Raw genomic sequence first — 17,895 nt, 5'->3', positions numbered from 1 at the left:
ACAAAGAGTGACTCTTTCTGTCAGGGTTAATTTTTTAAATAATTGAATTAGAGGCCACATACAAAAAATGTCCTCATTTTAAACAGTATATAATTCTATAATACCTCTTATAAAAATTATATATTATGAACATTTCATACTGAAAGCTAAAATAATCTTCGTTCACATGTTGTTGGAGGTTGTCTCTGGCTGATAGAATTTGGAGAAATTGTTGCTTTCTGAATTGTTTGATATTTTGCAAAATGCAATGAAAAAGCATTTTTTTTGGCATTAATATTTGTAAAAGACAAAAAATAAGAAAATAGAAACCACCCAAAATCCTATCTCCTGAGATAAATACCGCTGTTATCTTGATATACTTCCTGATCCCTCTTTTTCCGTATCTAGCTGAGATCACATACTCACTGATTTTAAGCACAGTTAATCTGGTTTCCTGGAACTTTAAAATTTATCCATGATTGAGTAGGAGGTCCCCAAATACACAGAGGGACATCAGCACTGTTGGGGCCATCTTGGTCACCTGAGGTAATGGAGTCCTCTGGACCTGGGGCCAGAAACTCCTAGGCTTGAATTCCTGGAATGCTGACAGGTCTAAGAGTACAAACAACATGGTCATTCTTCAAGTCTTGGTCAAGCTCCCGCTCTAGGCTGGGCACCCTTGGGAGAGTGAGGGCCCAGGCCTTGCCCTTTGGGAGCTCGAGATGGTTCAAGAGACAAGCACCATGACCTCTGACTGACCCTCATGCCCACTGTGTCAAGCACACAGTTGATGCCATAGAAACCCCAGAGGAGGGAAAGCAAGGTCAGTGTGAGCTGGGGCTGTTGGAAAAGCCTTTCTACAGGAGATGTGACATCAGCTTAACCTTCAGGATAAGGGAGACCAATGGGAAAGGCATTCAAGGTGGGAAACAACAGGAGCAAACACAGAGTCAGCACAGCATTGTGGGATACAGAGATGACACAGCCCTGCACTGGGTAGGAGGAAACCACCTCAGAAATAAGATACCTCGCATGACCTTGTCTCACCTTCATGAAAGCCTTATGAAAGAACAGCCACAGGAATATTGAGTGATTTGTCCAAGGTCACGTAGAGAGTTCTCGGCAGATCTCTTATCCTTCAACCCCCAAAGCAGAGCTCTTTGCCCCAGACCACACTCCTCACATCTTCTGAATTCTGAGAATGAACACCAGAATGAGTGTATTACAGGCTCGTTCCAGGCTGAGGTTCTCCTACAGCTTGTGTTGGTTCCCTGCAGAGAGCAGTGATGAGGACCTGCACCCCAGAGTAACTGGAAAACGTGAGCAGAGCTGGGGCGCTCACACCCCCACAGGGACGGCTCACCATAGGCAGTAGGTCTTACCATCTCCCCTTTGCCCCTGTGTCCCACTGTTGAGTTTCTCAACGGGACCAAGCACGTCTGTGTGAAGATGTTCCTTGCAGCTTTGTTTACGGTAGGGCAACAACAGGAAAGAACCTCATGGCCAACAGCAGCAAAAGAGATCAGTGATGCTACACCCTGTCCTAGGGGGAGCTCTGTTCTTCACACATCTCTGAAGTGAAAAAGAAAGACGTCAGGTCATATAATTAGTTTGATCTCATATACACTTTGTAAAAATTCACACATATGTGGTTATAAACAAGACTGGAAGGAAAAATATCAAAATGTTAATAGTGGTTCTCTCTGGATAGTTAAATTATGGGTGATTTTTATTTTCCCTTTTTTGAACTATCTTATACTATAAATATTTTACAATGAGCACGTGTTGTTTTCTTTTTGGTGAGGAAGATTGGCCCTGAGCTAACATCTGTTGCCAATCTTCCTCTTTTTGCTGAAAAATATCAAAATATTAATAGTGCTTATCTCTGGATAGTTAAATTATGGGTGATTTTTATTTTCTCTTTTTTGAACTATCTTATACTCTAAATATTTTATAATGAGCATGTTTTGTTTTGTTTTTGCTGAGGAAGATTGGCCCTGAGCTAACATCCATGCCCATCTTCCTCTATTTTATATGTGGGACACCTGCCACAGCATGGCTTGATAAGTGGTGCGTAGGTCTGTGCCTGGGATCCGAACCTGCGAACCTCAGGCCACCCAAGCGGAGTATGCGAACTTAACCACTATGCCATGGGGCCAGCCCCACAATGAGCATGTTTTAGTTTTACAACCAGAAGAAAATTTTTGCAAAAAAATGATGATAAATTTCAGCCCAAATGGATCATGGAAAAAAAAGAGCATAGGAGAAAGAGCCTAGATTAATGCCCAGTACAGACCCTGGCACACATGAGGTATTTAATAAATGCTGCCCATGAGGCTGGAGTTGAGCTCTGGGCTCTATTTCTGGGGATAAAAGTGACTAGGAATGCAGGCTTTGGCAACAGACCTGGATTTGAGCCCTGGAGTTGCCACTTGCTGGCTGTGTGACCTTCAGGGAATGATTTAACTTTGTGAGCCTCAGTTTCCTTATCTGTGAAATGGGAGAGGAAGAGGTACTAATATCTTCTTCATGGGAATTCCATGAAGATTAAATGAAATATTAAATACAAATTACTTCGCACAGTGTTGGCACATAGAAAGTGCTCAATAAATAGCAACTATTATTATTGACTTTGAACTAGGCCCAGGTCCTCTCAGGCCCCAAATTCTTTTTTTTTTTAATTAATTAATTTTTTTATTGCAGTAATATAGGTTTGTCCAATTCTTTCTTAGTAAACTGAACGTCGTGGTCACCCTTGGGTGTGCTGGGGGAGTAAGAGACAGAGTAAAGGCAAAGCATTTGTAAGACTGTCTTGCCTCTTGAAGACTGCCCACCTCACCCCAGCACAAGGACTGTGTTAGGTCTTGTAACACTTCAGACACGTGGAGATGACAGCTGTGGCTGGGAGACCTGACTAACAAGGGTTGTCTCTACCCAGGTGCTGAGCATGGGGAGCCTGATGTTTTGAAGGATGAGCTTCAACTCTATGGAGGTAATTGGCTATCTAGTGACTTGGGAGAAAACAGAATTAGAAGAAGGAGATGAGGGCTTAGGGCTTTGTTGGGCAGAAATGAGGTCATGAGGGTGTTTCATGCGCTGGGCAAATATAGGAGATGTGGCAAGGTGTGTGGTTACAACATTGGCAGATGGGGATGGGGGCAAGTATTTCTACCATAGTGAGACTGTCCTGTTCTCTTCCAAGCTATAACCTTGACTTGTGGGGTGACCTTAACCCCTAACCTAATATTTCTGGCCATCATCTTCCCAACCAGCAAAATGGGACACAATCAGTACTCGCTGTCCTAGAATTCTGGGCTGTTTAAGCATGCAAGGGAAAATTAAAGACCTGATCTCGACAAAGCTCATGTAATGCAATAATTGCCTCCCAACACCGTGATTATGACAGCAGGAGACATAAACGTTATGGCACTGGGTTTGGTAGCACCGTGATGAAATGGGGAATTTGTAGGAACGAACTATTTTGCCTGACCAGTGCACACTGCCAGATAAGAAAACCTGTTCAACTTTGTTTAATCCAACATTTCTATAATCTACTTGCTCTCCTAATGCCTGATAATAACCTAAAGGAAACAATGGGAAACACTTATGTGTACATTCAAAGAAAAGGAAGTGAAATATTTTGATGTTCTGCATCAAGATATTACCCCTGGCTGCCTCTGGGTGGTAGCATTGTGGATAATCTTTATACTGTTTTATTTGCCTATCTGAATTTTCTGATTTTCTTACTTTTTTTTTTTTTTTTTTTTTACAAAAACAAGTATTACTTGGTTTAGAAAAATGTTTTCAATTACTCAAGGAGTGTAAGAATGTTTCACTGGGTGTAAAATGAGAGAGAGAAACTGTCACATTTATGTATATTTAAAAATGTTTTTTTATCATAAAAGTAATTCATATTCACTGTAGAAAACATAGATATTGTCACTTATTTGTGAATCACTTCCCCCCACCCCAAGACATTGGAGGACTTAGTAAACTATACTGTTGGAGTCTCGTTTCCTGCCATTCTTGGTATATCCCCTGTGCTCTCAGTACTGGTCACTCTGGTCACTTGTAGATGGTGTTTCCTGTTTGCACATCAGCCCTAAAGACAGTTCAGCACGCTGTTTATTGCTGTGTGCCGAGGGCCCCCTTCTGGTGTTTGTGTGTGGGACTGACCTGAAGGACAGGAAGTGTACAGGAATGGGGGCTCCTGGTAGTGGTAGTGGTGGGATTACAAGGGGTCCTGGCTGCTCTTGAGGGGAAGGAGGTAACAGACTAGGAGAGAGGTCACCAGGAACTAGAATAGGCACCAAGAACTGGAGGGTGAATTGGGTGGGAGGGCCACCCCAAACCCAATGAATGAGGAGGCAGCAGGTATACAGGGTTCAACTCACCCTTGGGGCAGCCTAGACAAGGGGCTTGACACTCAGGGTTGGGGGGTCGGAGTTCCCAGTGTACAACCCAGCCTGGCTCCCTCATGCTCAGGGCCTGGTGGGGCACATGGCTAGGTATCATTACCTGCATCTGGATAGGCATGAACATGCAAACTGGTGGCCCATGTGTGTGTAGATATGTTGTATCTGGCGCACAGAGTGTTTTATTATTATCATTATTAATAATATATTTGATCAATTCTGTAACTCACACTTTTTCACATTTGGACATCCCTAAAATCAGGATTCATCTTAAAATCACTGGCAACTTACAATAATTGACAGTAGTTATCCTTACATAGTAGCACATAAAATAATGTCAGTCTCACAAACGATGACATCTTTGATTTGATAGAATGTAAGTGTTGCCAACTTTTTTATAATCAAGAAGTTTATGTAAAAACCTAGATTTCTGGCTTCTCATGGGAAATTGGAAGCCCTGTAACATTGAGCAGGCATTCCTACAGCAGCTTTCAGCAACTGGTAGGTGGTGGCCCCTTTAGAAGCAAGAGGAACCTTCCAGTTTGCTCCAGGTCCTATTCGGCACACTCCAGATCAAATGGAACAAATGGAAGTTCTCTGAGTGAGATCTGACTTCCCTGCAGAGTAACTTCTCCCCACTCAGAGGGTAATGGATGTGTGATTGGTGATTTTCCTTCTGTGCAGGAGTCCCTGGAGAGGTGGTGCCCTCTGGGGAATCAGGTGAGTGTCTGGTCAGGGGAGGGGGGTTCTCAGCGCTGGTGTCGAATGAGTTCTAGACGTCATCTTTCTCCCAGAAGAGGCAGCTGCTTCAGGGTGCACGTCTGAGAGACAGGACTCCAAGTCCACTTGGGCCTCGGGCTCCGACCTGGGCTCAGCAAGCAGGTGGGGCTGGCTGTGGCATGAGGCAGAGGCCGGTGGAGATTAGAAAGGAGGTCCAGACAAGAGGCAAAGGGATTGTAAAAACTATCTATAGATAGAAAGACCCCTTGGGGGCTGGAGAATTCGACAGGGGCATTTTCAGAGGTCACCTCTGGCCTCCCCAAGGATGGCGGCACCTGCTAAGGACCCAAGCTGGTCTGGGCACTAATGCTGAGTTTCTAATTTCCAGGACTCCGAAGGAGAGGCTCTGACCCAGCAAATGGTAAATACAGAAGCTCCAAGAGGAGAGCGGGAGGTGGTCTGGATTTCAGGGGGTTGGGACGGGACAACAGACAGCCTGAGAGGGTGGGTCAGTCCCAGAAGGGATGCCATCATCAGCCAGAGTGTGACTGTGATTAGGGAAAGGGACCTCTGGGCACAGGGGAAATGGAAAAGAAGAGACTCAGGCCAGTAGAGTGAGGAGGGGGTCAGTGGGGGTCCCAAGGACAGCCACCCTCACCTTCAGAGCTTTGCCCTGACTGGTCCTGCAGTGAGCGCCCTCTGACCCAGAACAAAGAACCCAAGAGAGCCATTCTCCGTGAGGCAGGGAGGAGAAAATGCCGCCTGCTGTCCCACATCAAAGTTAAACCCTCATCTCTCTCTTGCTCCTAAGGAGAAGTGGCGGCCTCTCAGTTAAGACGACTGAATATAAAGAAAGATGGTAAGGAAACTAGTGTTGCAACGCTGCTTCCGCCCTTCTGGTCCAGATTTCTGTGGGTAGAAGGTCAGCTGGCGGCCTGGAACAACAGTAACTGTGGCCCATCTCTGTTGTGTGCCCTGCAGTTTGCAAACTCCTCAGCTTAGAATCACCTTGAGAAGGTGGTACAATGATTCCCATTCTGCAGATATGGAAACTGAGGCTCAAGGATGGAGAGGGGTCTTACAGCTAGTGAGTGGCACAACCTGGGCTTGAACCCTGGTCCTGTGCTCTTTCTGCTATGCACAGAGTCACTAGGATGATAAATGCCCTCCAGGCCCATGGCCATGATGAGGAGCTGGAAACAGGCCTGGTGAGGAAGCCGTGAGGCTGGGTTAGACTAGACTCTAGGGAAGGAGTGATGAGAATCACGGAGTTCCTCCACTCCAGTCCTGGAACTGTGGGGACCTCGGGGAGGAGGCTGAGGGTGGGAAGGGAGACCATGGTTTCTGATTTTTTTTTGGAGTTGTTGCAAAAGCCCATCTTTAGGGAGGGGGAGACCTGGGCCTGAGCCCCTGGCTCTGCCTCCGTCCAGCAGAGCATGCTGTGTAACCTTCCAAGGCTATGAAATGGGCCTTGTTGGACTAAAACCGAGATTCCCAAAGTGCAGGCCAATTCCAAGTTGCTTCAGGACATGGCATTATATCGCAAAGAGAGAAGGCGACTCCCCTTTCTACTCTCATTCTCAGAGCACGGTCTCAGCTGGGAGCCCCGTGCCTTTAATGCCACCATGACCCTTGCTCGTTGCCCTTTGGACACAGAAAGCAGCCTCTCCCTGTGTGCAGAGCCTTCCGCAGGCAGTGGGGCAGCTAGAACTTCCCCATCTTGCTTTGTATGCCTTGTGTTTGTTTTAAGATGGGGGATCCTAAGTTTCCATTTACTATTGTGACGTGAAGTTTTCTTTTAAAGTAAATTTATTTAAGGAAAAAAGGAATCTGTTCAAAGAAAAATGTTTAGTAAATATCAGTACAGATGGTCCCTGGATTAGCGTGGAATTGTGAAGGTGGTGAGCAGTGCTACGTAGAAAGGGCAAAACTCACAAAGGTGGGGTGTGGATGGCTGAAGACTGAGAAAAACCAGATGAGAATGATCCCCCAGGTCCCTCCCGGCTCAAACACGACCTTGAGTCTTTATTCTGGCCCGATCGCTTCAGCCTCCAAAACGCCCCTAGATCGCAACAGCCCCTCCACTCGCCTGGTAGAACCCTTCATTATTCTGGGTCTGTGCCTTGCTCCCACCTCCTGGCCTTGTCTCGTGCTGTGCCTCCCGTGTAACATGGCATGTAAACGCACACACATGTATACACACACACAAGCACACAACACACACACACGCACACACAGTCCTACTGCCTTGACTGCCTTTAATGCTTAGGCTTAGCTCAAACTCTGATTCTTCCATGAAGCCCTCCTGGACTGCCTCAGCCGTGGTGACTCCCAAATTTTTATGACATCTTAACAGCTGCATAAAATTTCACAGTGTGGGTACATTATGATGTTCTTGAAATTATTCCCCACTTGGTAGACATTTAGGTTGTTTCTGACTTTTTGCTCTTTTCAACTAAGCTGTCCTACCCGTCCAGTCCTCTACTTGATCATGCATTTTGTTGTTCTCTCTCTTTTTAAAAATACTTGTATTTTCTAAATATTTATTCATAAAAAAACTGGAAAAAAGATTCTGGGTGAAATTCTGTGTTAGGAATTCAATTTGCATTTCTGAAAGACTGGGTGAGGAGAGTTCTCTAATCCACCTTGCCCCCAGGCTGTCACATCTCTGAAGAGACCTAAGCCTGATGCTTCCTTAAATGTTAAGACTAGTTCTGCCTAACATACTTTTTTCCTAAAGAATAAACTGATTTCAGAGCCAAGAATGTTCTAGAAATACTCATTTTGATTTTTCTCCAGGAAAAAAACAACAAAAACAAACCCAGAAATACCCTGCTCACCTCCGTTCACTTGCCTTCCATACGCCCCTCGACAGCAGTGATATGTGGCACCCCACTACCTTTACCATTTACACAGCATGTTCCCATCCAAGACCCCTCGCTCCCGCTGGTGGGGTAGAGGTTGCTCTCCTCCATTTATCACCGAGAACACTGAGGCTCAAAGGGGTCAGGACATTTGTCCAAAGCTTTGCAGCACATCAGTGGTCAAAATCTGGACTAAATTAGGACACATTCCCTGCAGCCTCAACACCCACTCAGAGAGCCTGCCTTGTTCCAGGGAACCATCCCTGAGTTTTCCTCTCTTTTTTCTTTTTCTTTCTCTCTTCCTGAAGTCTTTTTTTGCATCTCTTCTAATCACAGCCCCTTGACTGGGTCAAGGCCCCTGTGTGCTCTCCCCTGATGACTTCCACAGTGCCTGGCAAAGTGCAGGGGCGCCTCTTTCACAAACCACTCTCAGGAATTCCTGCCCAAGGTATGGGCCCTGTCTCTCAGCTCCTCTTTTGACCTCTGTTAGCTACAAAAACCCTCCAAGCCTGCAATTCCACTTCTGGGGCATTGGGCCCACAGAAATATATGCACAAACGCGTGGAGACTCGTGTGGTGATGTTTGGTGCAGCATCGGTACTAACAGCAAAAAATAGGACACCTCTAGGTTCATCAGTGGATGAGAGTTAAATAAATTAGGGTAAGTTTATACCATGGAACACTATGTAGCCATCAAAAAGAACAGGGCAGATCTATATATGCTCTGAGATGGAAAGATGGCCCCAATCTAACAATGAGAGGAAAAAAGCAAATTATAGAGCAGCAGGTATACAAATTGGTCCTGCTTTTGTTTTTAAAAATGTGCATATATATGCCTGGAAAAGTTTTGCCAGTCACCACTCAATTTTAAAGAGTGGGATTAGGGAGGGAGAATGGGGCAATGTGAAACTTTTAAACTTGACACATTTGCACTTTTTACCTTTGCATTTAACGTTCATTCGACAAATAAAGTATTAACAAATAAAGTGTCGGGCACCTCTGCATGCCTGGTGCTGCTTTAATCACTGGGCGAAATCACCACCCACCATCCTACTGAGGGGCACAGAGAATAACACAGAAATGAAAATATAGCAAGTTGAGTGGTGATAAATGTTAGAAAAATAATAAAGTGAGATAACAGCTGGAAAGGGGTGGGGCTTGGGGTGCTATTTTAGCTGGTCAGGAGCAGCCTCTCTGAATAAAGTTCCACTTGAGCAGAGACAGGAATACTTTTGTTCCTCGTTTTGTTAATGTGGTGTATCACATTGATTGATCTGCAGATGTTGAACCATCCCTGTGTCCCTGGTATAAATCCCACTTGATCATGGTGTATGATCTTTTTAACATATTGCTGGATTCGGTTTGCCAATATTTTGTTGAAGATTTTTGCATCTGTGCTCATCAGCGATATTGGCCTGTAATTTTCCTTCTTTGTCTGGCCTTGTCTGGCTTTGGTATCAGGGTGATGTTGGCCTCATAGAATGTGTTAGGAAGTGTTCCATCTTCCTCTATTTTTTGGAGTAGTTTGAGGATAGATATTAAATCTTCTTTGAATGTTTGGTAAAACTCTCCAGAGAAGCCATCTGGTCCTGGACTTTTATTTTAGGGGAGGTTTTTGATTACTTGTGATTGGTCTGTTCATATTCTCTATTTCTTCTTGACTCAGTTTTGGGAGGTTGGATGAGTCTAAGAATTTATCCATTTCTTCTAGATTGTCCAATTTGTTGGCATATAGTTTTTCATAGTATTCTCTTATAATCCTTTGTATTTCTGTGGTATCCATCGTAATTTCTCCTCTTTCATTTCTAATTTTATCTGAGCCTTCTCTCTTTTTTTCTTAGTGAGCCTGTCTAAGGGTTTGTCAATTTTGTTTATCTTCTCAAAGAACAAGCTCTTTGTTTCATTGATCCTTTCTACTGTTTTTTTGGTTGCAATTTCATTTATTTCTGCTCTAATTTTTATTATTTCCCTCCTGCTGACTTCGGGTTTTGTTTGTTCTTCTTTTCCTAATTCTGTTAGGTGTAGTTTAAGACTGCTTACTTGGCATTTTTCTTGTTTGTTAAGGTGGGCCTGTATTGCTATGAATTTCCCTCTCAGGACTGCCTTTGCTGCATCCCATGTGAGTTGGTACAGTGTATTTTCATTCTCATTTGTCTCCAGATATTTTTTGATTTCTCCTCTAATTTCTTCAATGATCCATTTGTTGTTCAGTAGCATGTTGTTTAGTCTCCTCATCTTTTTCACTTACCCAGTGTTTTTCTTGTAGTTGATTTCTAGTTTCATAGCATTATGGTTGGAAAAGATGCTTGTTGTGATTCCAATCTTCTTAAATTTATAGAGGCTTGTCTTGTTTCACAACATATGGTCTATCCTTGAGAATGTTCCATGCATGCTTGAGAAGAATGTGTAATCTGCTGTGTTTGGATAGAGTGCTCTATATATATCTATTAAGTCCATCTGGTCTAGTTTTTCATTTAAGTCCACTATTTCCTTATTGACTTTCTGTCTGGAAGATCTATCCATTGATGTAAGTGGGGTGTTAACGTCCCCTACTATTATTGTGTTGTTGTTAATGTCTCCTTTTAGGTTTGTTAATAGTTGCTTTATGTACTTGGTGCTCCTGTGGTGGGTGCATATATATTTATAAGTGTTACGTCCTCTTGGTGGAGTGTCCTTTTTATCATTATATATTGACCCTCTTTGTCTCTCATTACTTGTTTTATCTTGAAGTCAACTTTGTCTGATATAAGTATGGCAACACCTGCTTTCTTCTGTTTGCCATTAGCTTGAAGTATCATCTTCCATCCCTTCACTCTGAGCCTGTGTTTGTCTTTAGAGCTGAGATGTGTTTCCTGGAGGCAGCATATTGTTGGGTCTTGTTTTTTAATCCATCACTCCACTCTGTGTCTTTTGATTGGAGAATTCAATCCATTTACATTTAGAGTGATTATTGATATATGAGGGCTTAATACTGCTATTTTATCACTCATTTTCCAGTTATGCATTTCCTTTGTTTCTCATCCTGTGTGTTTCAGACTACCAATTCAGTTTGGTAGTTCTCTGTGATGGTTTTCTTAGTTTTCTCTTTATTTATCATATGTGTCTCTGTTCTGGTTATTTGTTTAGTGGTTATCATGAGATTTGTATAAAAAATCTCATAGATAAGATAGTCCATTTTCTGATGGCCTCTTATTCCCTTAGACTAAGTCAATTCCATCCCTTTCTTCTTCCCCTTCTAAGTTATTATTGTCACAACTTATTCCATCTTGTGTTGTGAGTTTGTGGTTAAAGTGATGAGGTTATTTTTACTTTTGTTGTTTTCCATCCCTTTATCTTTGATGTTATAATTAAGTGTTTGCTAACCTATTCTGATAGAGAGCTGCAATTTTTTGATTTTATCTACCTACTTTTCTCCTTGCTCAAGGCTTTGTATCCCCTTTCTCTTTTTTTCTTTAGGGATTAGGAGCTTCTTGAGCATTTCTTGTAGTGGGGGTCTTGTGGCAATGGAATCCCTTAGCTTTTGTTTATCTGGGAAAGTTTTTATTTCTCCATCGAATCTGAAGGATATTTTCACTGGATAGAGTATTCTTAGCTGAAAGTTTTTGTCTTTCAGAGTTTTAAATATGTCATTCCACTCCCTCTTAGCCTGTAAGGTTTCTGTTGAGAAGATCGCTGAGAGCCTGATAGGAGTTCCTTTGTACGTTATATTTTTCTGTCTTGCTGCCCTGAATATTTTTTCTTTGACATTGAGTTTTTCCAGCTTTACTACTATATGCCTTGGAGAGGGTCTTTTTATGATGATATAGTTAGGAGATCTGTTACTTCATTCACTTGTATTTCCTTCCACAGGTTTGGGAAGTTCTCAGCTATTATTTCTTTGAACAAGTTCTCTGCTCCTTTTTCCCTCTCTTCTCCCTCTGGAATACCTATAATCCTTATGTTGCATTTCCTAATTGAGTTGGATATTTCTCGGAGAATTTCTTCATTTCTTTTTAGTCTTAGTTCTCTCTCCTCCTCCATCTGGAGCATTTCTGCATTCCTATCCTCTAGATTGCTAATTCTATCCTCCATATTGTCAGCTCTGTTCTTTAAAGATTCCAGATTTTTCTTTATCTCCTCTATTGTGTTTTTCTTTTTTATTTATTTAATTTATTTATTTATTTAATTTTTGTGAGGAGATCAGCCCTGTGCTAACATCTGCCAATCCTCCTCTTTTTTTGCCGAGGAAGACCGACCCTGGGCTAACATCTGTGTCCATCTTCCTCCACTTTATATGGGACGCCACCACAGCATGGCTTGCCAAGTAGTGTCTTGGTGCATGCCTGGGATCTGAACCGGTGAACCCTGGGCCACCACAGTGGAGCATGCACACTTAACCGCTTGTGCCACTGGGCCGGCCCCTTCTCCATTGTGTTTTTCATCTCCAACATTCATGATTGGTTTTTCTTTATAGTTTCAATTCATTTTGTGAAGAAGTTCCTGATTTCATTGAACTGTCTATCTCTATTTTCTTGTAACTCGTTGAGCTTTTTTATGATAGCTACTTTGAATTCTCTGTCGTTTAGATTATAAATTTCTGTGCCTTTGGGACTGATTTCTTGGTGCTTGTCATTTTCCTTCTGGACTAGAGTGGTAATATATTTTTTCATACTGTTTGATGGCATGGGTTTGTTTCTCCACATAGTGATAATATCTGGTTGCAGTTTCCACCTACCACCACTGGGTGGGGGTCAAGAGCTGTGTATTCTGAGCCTGCCACGATCCGTGGGTGCTCTGGCCGACTGGCTGTGCTGGAGTGCCAGCCAGGGGGAGGGGCGCTTTCTTTTGCCTGCCAGATCCCAGGGGCTTCTTGCTCTCCCCTTGCTATCTGCTCTCCTGGGGTGCTAGCTTGATGAAGACACCCCCACAACAGTTCAATCATCTCCATGTGGGAGTTTCCCACAGGTTGTGAGGGAACTCAGAGAGTGACGGTTTTCCCATGGAGGGCGGCCCCTCTGGCCCCCTCTCTGAGAGCTGTGTGGTCCCAGGGTCACTGCTGGGGAGGGAAAGGAGTTCTCCTTACCTCCTCCACTTCCTCTGGAGGGGTCCAGCACCTCCACCTTCAGACATATGGCTGTGTGGGTCTCTCAGATGTCTTTTGTGTTGTGGGAATGTCCTCGGTTGGTATATGAATGTCCTTTTTGTTGTATCTTAGCGGGGAGAGCTCACTCCACCATGATGCTGCCGTCACTCCTCGAGATGGGAATACTTTTAGTAATTAAAAAAAGAGAGAGAGGGGCCGGCCCAGTGGTGTAGTGGTTAAGTTCATGTGCTCCACTTCGGTGGCCCAGGGTTTGCAGGTTTAGATCCTGGGTGCAGACCTATGCACTGCTTATCAAGCCATGCTGTGGCAGGTGTCCCACATATAAAGCAGAGGAAGATGGGCACGGATGTTAGCCCAGAGCCAATCTTCCTCAGCAAAAAGAGGAGGATTGGCAACAGATGTTAGCTCAGGGCTAATCTTCCTTACCAAAAAATAAAAAAATTAAAAAGAGAGAGAAAAAGAAGCAAATAGTAATTCCCCACCCTTGCCTTTTCAGATGAGTTTTTCCATTTCGTACTCCTCTGCTTTGCCATCGGGGCCTTGCTGGTGTGTTATCACTATTACGCAGGTGAGTGGGGGGGCGTGGAAACAGGGGAGCAGGGGGCTCTGGACTTGAGGGCTGACTGTTCTCTCCTTGCTGCACTTGCAGACTGGTTCATGTCCCTCGGGATTGGCCTGCTCACCTTCGCCTCCCTGGAGACCGTTGGCATCTACTTTGGGCTGGGTAAGGCCCCTGCACAGACTCTCAGAGAGTGGTGGCTGGATGGGCCACAGATGCTTGCCAAAGACCAGAAAGCCATGACCTAAACCTCTTGTAAAGATTTCCTTATGCTCATGTTTTCTTCCTGATCACTTTCAAGGTCAGTGTGAGGTTGTTGGCAAAACCTCATGGAAAAAATGGGCAGCTCCACAAAAATGCAACAAAAACAGTTTAAAGTGGCAAACAAACAGAATTAGCCAGATACTAAAAACAAGTTAGTTAATGGAGTGGGGTACTGAATTCACTGAGTTTCCTGGCACTGTTATTGCTGTTTGTGGTCATTGTTTTTAATAATAATAATTCTAGCACTATTATCTAAGCTTAACCTGCTACCTGAAATTCCACCATTAGAGCCTTGTTTGTGGGGTTAGGCCTTTGTCCGAGGGTGGCCAGGGGGAGGCTTGACCCCAGGTCCTCTGATAGGGCACAAAGATCAACCACTTTTCTCTCCATTTCTGAGCAGTGTACCGGATCCACAGCATCCTGCAAGGCTTCATCCCCCTCTTTCAGAAATTGAGGCTGATGGGTAAATTTTACACTCTTCCTATGTTCACTTTCTTTCTCTCTATCAGGGTCTTCTGTTGCAAACGAGGAAGGGTTAGCGTATAGAAAAGAGCACAGGGCCTGGGTTCAAATCCTTTCTTTTCCACTTTACCACCTCTGCGCCCCAAGAGCCTCTTTAAGCCTCAGTTTCCTCAACTGGAAAATGGGTGTAATAATACCTACTGCACAAGGGTGTTGCGAAAATCAAGTGAGGAATGGATGCAAAAGTCCTCATGTGTGAAGCTCTGTGGAAAAGAACTTTACACTTCCCCCAAACACTATCTTCTCAGTGATTTTATTTGCCTAATAGCAGCTGGGGTTGGGGGTGGGCTTTAGTTATCTTACACCTAACTGATGAGGAAACTGAGGCTCAGAGAGGTGGAGTGATTTGCCCAGGATCACACAGCTAGAGTGGCTGGGAGGGGCTAAAGCAGTTCCTCTTTCTGGACCAGCAGCTCTGTGCCTACTATTACATCCCAAAACTGAGAGGCCAGGGGGCTGTGTGTCTCTGTGCTGGGGATTTCTGTTTCCTTTAATCCATTTCATTCATAAAGGAGAAATTAGGTCAATGGCTGTGGGTCATGGAGACCTGTGGCTTCTGGGTGACTACATATCCCAGCTGTGAGGGTTATTTGGGCACTTAGGGTAATGGTGGGGATGAGGCCTGGCTGCCTCCAGAAGACCATGCCATCCTCCGGGTTTTGCCTTCCAGGGTTCCGGAAGACCAACTGAAGCCAGTGCTGGGCAGGTAGCCAGGCTAGGCCCCAGTACGACCACCACTGCATCCCCTGAGCCCACGAGGGCAGAGCAACATTCTAGGAGACACACGGCAGGCCCAGCTAGAGCAATAAAGAGAGCACTTTTCCTTCCTTGTGGTCTGAACGTTGGCACCAGCCTGGGCCAAGGTATCATACGGGCAGCGTTGGTATGCAGTTCAGCTGCCAGAATGGAAGGCAGAGGGAGGGTGCGGGGCCTGAGCCCTTCCCAGTACCGGGATCAGCAGGAGGATTCTGGGACATCACTGCTCTCAGGAGACAGTAGGAGTCCCCTGGGCCCTGCGAGCTGTAATCTGTCTGGGCTTGTGGTTTCTCTTAAGTCCCCAGGCCATCCCGGTGGGCTCTCAGGTCCTCCAGAGCCATCCTGGGACAGACAGACAGTCCACTGCCCTGAGGCAGGGAAGCACCATGTCAGGCCCCTGGGTGAACCTGATACAGGTTAAATGCTGGGTACTAAAGTGACAGCATTCAGGCATCTTCCCTCAGCCCCACCACCTGGTGCCTGTGCCACTACCCTGGACTCTGTCAAGATTCAAATAAACATTATCTTCCTTGGACTAAAAAGAATCAGCTAAACATTCCTTTAGGTTTCTCGAGTGCGAGAATACATTTGGGGTCTTCTTTGACCCCATCTAGTCAGGAAGGACACCTTGTCCTACTGGATAAAGTACAAAAGGGAATAAATGTAGAAATTTTAGGTCTAAGACTTCAGTTGTACAGGTTTAGAACAGGAGACAAGGTTTTGCAAACATTCTTGTGAAAAAGATCTGGGGCTGTTAGGTATCCTCAGCTCAACAAATAGCAAAGAAATGAGATAAGAGCACAAAACAAAATCCATTGAAAGCTTGGGTTGCATTAATCGAGGTAGAGTCTAACTGAAGGAGGTGATAATAGGTCCTTTACACAGCCAGGACACATCAATAGCATGTGTTCGGTTCTAGACTCACATATCAAGAGCAATGATGACAAACTAGAGAACACACAGAAGAGACCAGGGTGGGATATAAAGAATGATTGGAGAAATGAGAACTGTTCAACTTGCAGAAGAGAAAAGTGGGGGCCTTCATTGAGCTTGTAGACTCTGGAGGACACTTCCTCAAGTGCTTATGATGGTCCAGGTCCAGTCACATACATGATCTGATTTAATTCCCACAGCAGCCTTGAGATGTGTGAATCATCTTCATTTTGCAGATGGAGAAACAGACTCAAAGAGGTTTGGTAACTTGCTCAAGTGTCCACAGCAAGTAAGCAGCAGAGCTGTGATGTGAGCCCCAGCCTGTGTTCTCCTCCAGCCAAGCTGCCCTCCAGAGTGTGGCTAGTCCCCCACTGCAGGCAGAGCGTCTCTGAGGCAGCCACAGGTCTTCCCAGTATTTCCCAGACTTCGGGATTTCTCAGAGTTATAGAATATTTTTTCCCCTTTTTCTCCCCAAAGCCCCAGCAGACAGTTGTATGTCATAGTTGCATATCCTTCTAGCCGCTGCACATGGGACGCGGCCTCAGCATGGCCGGACAAGCGGCGCGTCGGTCCGCGCCCGGGATCCGAACCTGGGCTGCCAGTAGCGGAGCGCCCGCACGTAACCACTAAGGCACGGGGGCCGGCCCCTAGAATATTTTTTAAAAAGTCAGAGAAGGGGCGCTGCCAACTCTTTACTTGCCAATTGAGGACAATAAAAATAAAAACATCAACTAGCAGCATCATTTTATAAAAGAAAGGACAGTTCTACATCAAAAAAGCAGAGAAACTATCATCAGAAACAAAATGGGATTTAAAATCAATAAATTAAGCCTTATGAAAATCTTACTATGTGTCGTTTTTTCTCAAATCACTGTGGTCTGGTGAAAAATTATCTTTTGGAAACCATGAGACTATGGAATTCCAAGGACTTTTACGTTCTCTCGTTTCTGGGATTTTCCAGCTCAGCTCCCATAGCTCAAGAGATGAAAGGCTTCCTACCTCCCAAAGCCACTCATACGGCAAGAACTGCCTTGCTCTTCTAAGACGGCTCTGTCCACGAAGCTCAAGGCTTTCTTTCAGAAGAGTAAGGAGTGGGGAATGTTCTCGACAGTCACAGCCGTGCTTTCCTCAGCACTCGGCTCTCAGCTCAGCCTGACGGCAACACCTGTGGCATAGTCCTCCAACCCTGTTCCTTTTTTTCAAGGTTTGTTGGGCTGTTCTGGGTCCCTTGTATTTCCATACAAGTTTTAGGATCGGCTTGTGAACTTCTTCGAAGAAGCCAGTGGGAATTCTGATGGATTGGATTACATCTGTAGTCAGTTTGAGGAGCATTGTGATTCTTTTTAGTGATTTATTACCTTTTTTACATTTTCATTAGGAAAAAAATTGCCCCAAATCCCAGGATCCAAAGTCAACCACAGTTGGTATTTTGGTGTGTTTTCTGTGAGTCTTTTTTTTTTTTTTTTTAAAGATTTTATTTATTTATTTATCCCCCAAAGCCCCAGTACATAGTTGTCTGTCATAGCTGCACATCCTTCTAGTTGCTGTATGTGGGACGCGGCCTCAGCATGGCTGGAGGAGTGGTGCCTCGGTGCGCACCCGGGATCCGAACCCGGGCCGCCGGCAGCGGAGCGCACGCACTTAACCGCTAAGCCACGGGGCCGGCCCTCTGTGAGTCTTTTTACTGCATGACTTCATTTATTTTTATTTGGGATCTTTTTTCTTTCACATATAATAAGCATTTTTTCATGACTACCTACTGTCCATAAGCATCATTTCCAGCCACTGTGTGTATCATGC

General features: G+C 44.6%; 1 protein-coding gene across 5 annotated transcripts in view; it reads left to right on the top strand.

Annotated features, from left to right (window-relative positions):
• Positions 1–16,930, top strand: part of TMEM40 (transmembrane protein 40) — a 66,155-nt gene extending 49,225 nt beyond the window's left edge. For 3 of the 5 annotated variants that reach the window (XM_087431539.1, XM_087431542.1, XM_087431543.1), the window contains 8 exons: positions 2,918–2,971; positions 5,079–5,114; positions 5,503–5,535; positions 5,926–5,973; positions 13,558–13,629; positions 13,711–13,785; positions 14,285–14,347; positions 16,332–16,930. In XM_087431539.1, coding sequence (XP_087287665.1) covers positions 2,918–2,971; positions 5,079–5,114; positions 5,503–5,535; positions 5,926–5,973; positions 13,558–13,629; positions 13,711–13,785; positions 14,285–14,347; positions 16,332–16,408 — 458 coding nt within the window. In that variant the 3' untranslated portion in view covers positions 16,409–16,930. The other 2 variants (XM_087431541.1, XM_087431540.1) reach the window with 2 other exon arrangements.
• The last annotated feature ends 965 nt before the right edge of the window (positions 16,931–17,895 follow it).

Source organism: Ceratotherium simum, chromosome 5 (genome assembly GCF_057802395.1).
Source record: "Ceratotherium simum simum isolate JZ-2026a chromosome 5, ASM5780239v1, whole genome shotgun sequence".
In the NCBI taxonomy this organism is placed as follows: domain Eukaryota; kingdom Metazoa; phylum Chordata; class Mammalia; order Perissodactyla; family Rhinocerotidae; genus Ceratotherium; species Ceratotherium simum.
Note: the sequence above shows the minus strand (reverse complement) of the source record. Positions and strands in the feature narration are given on the sequence as shown.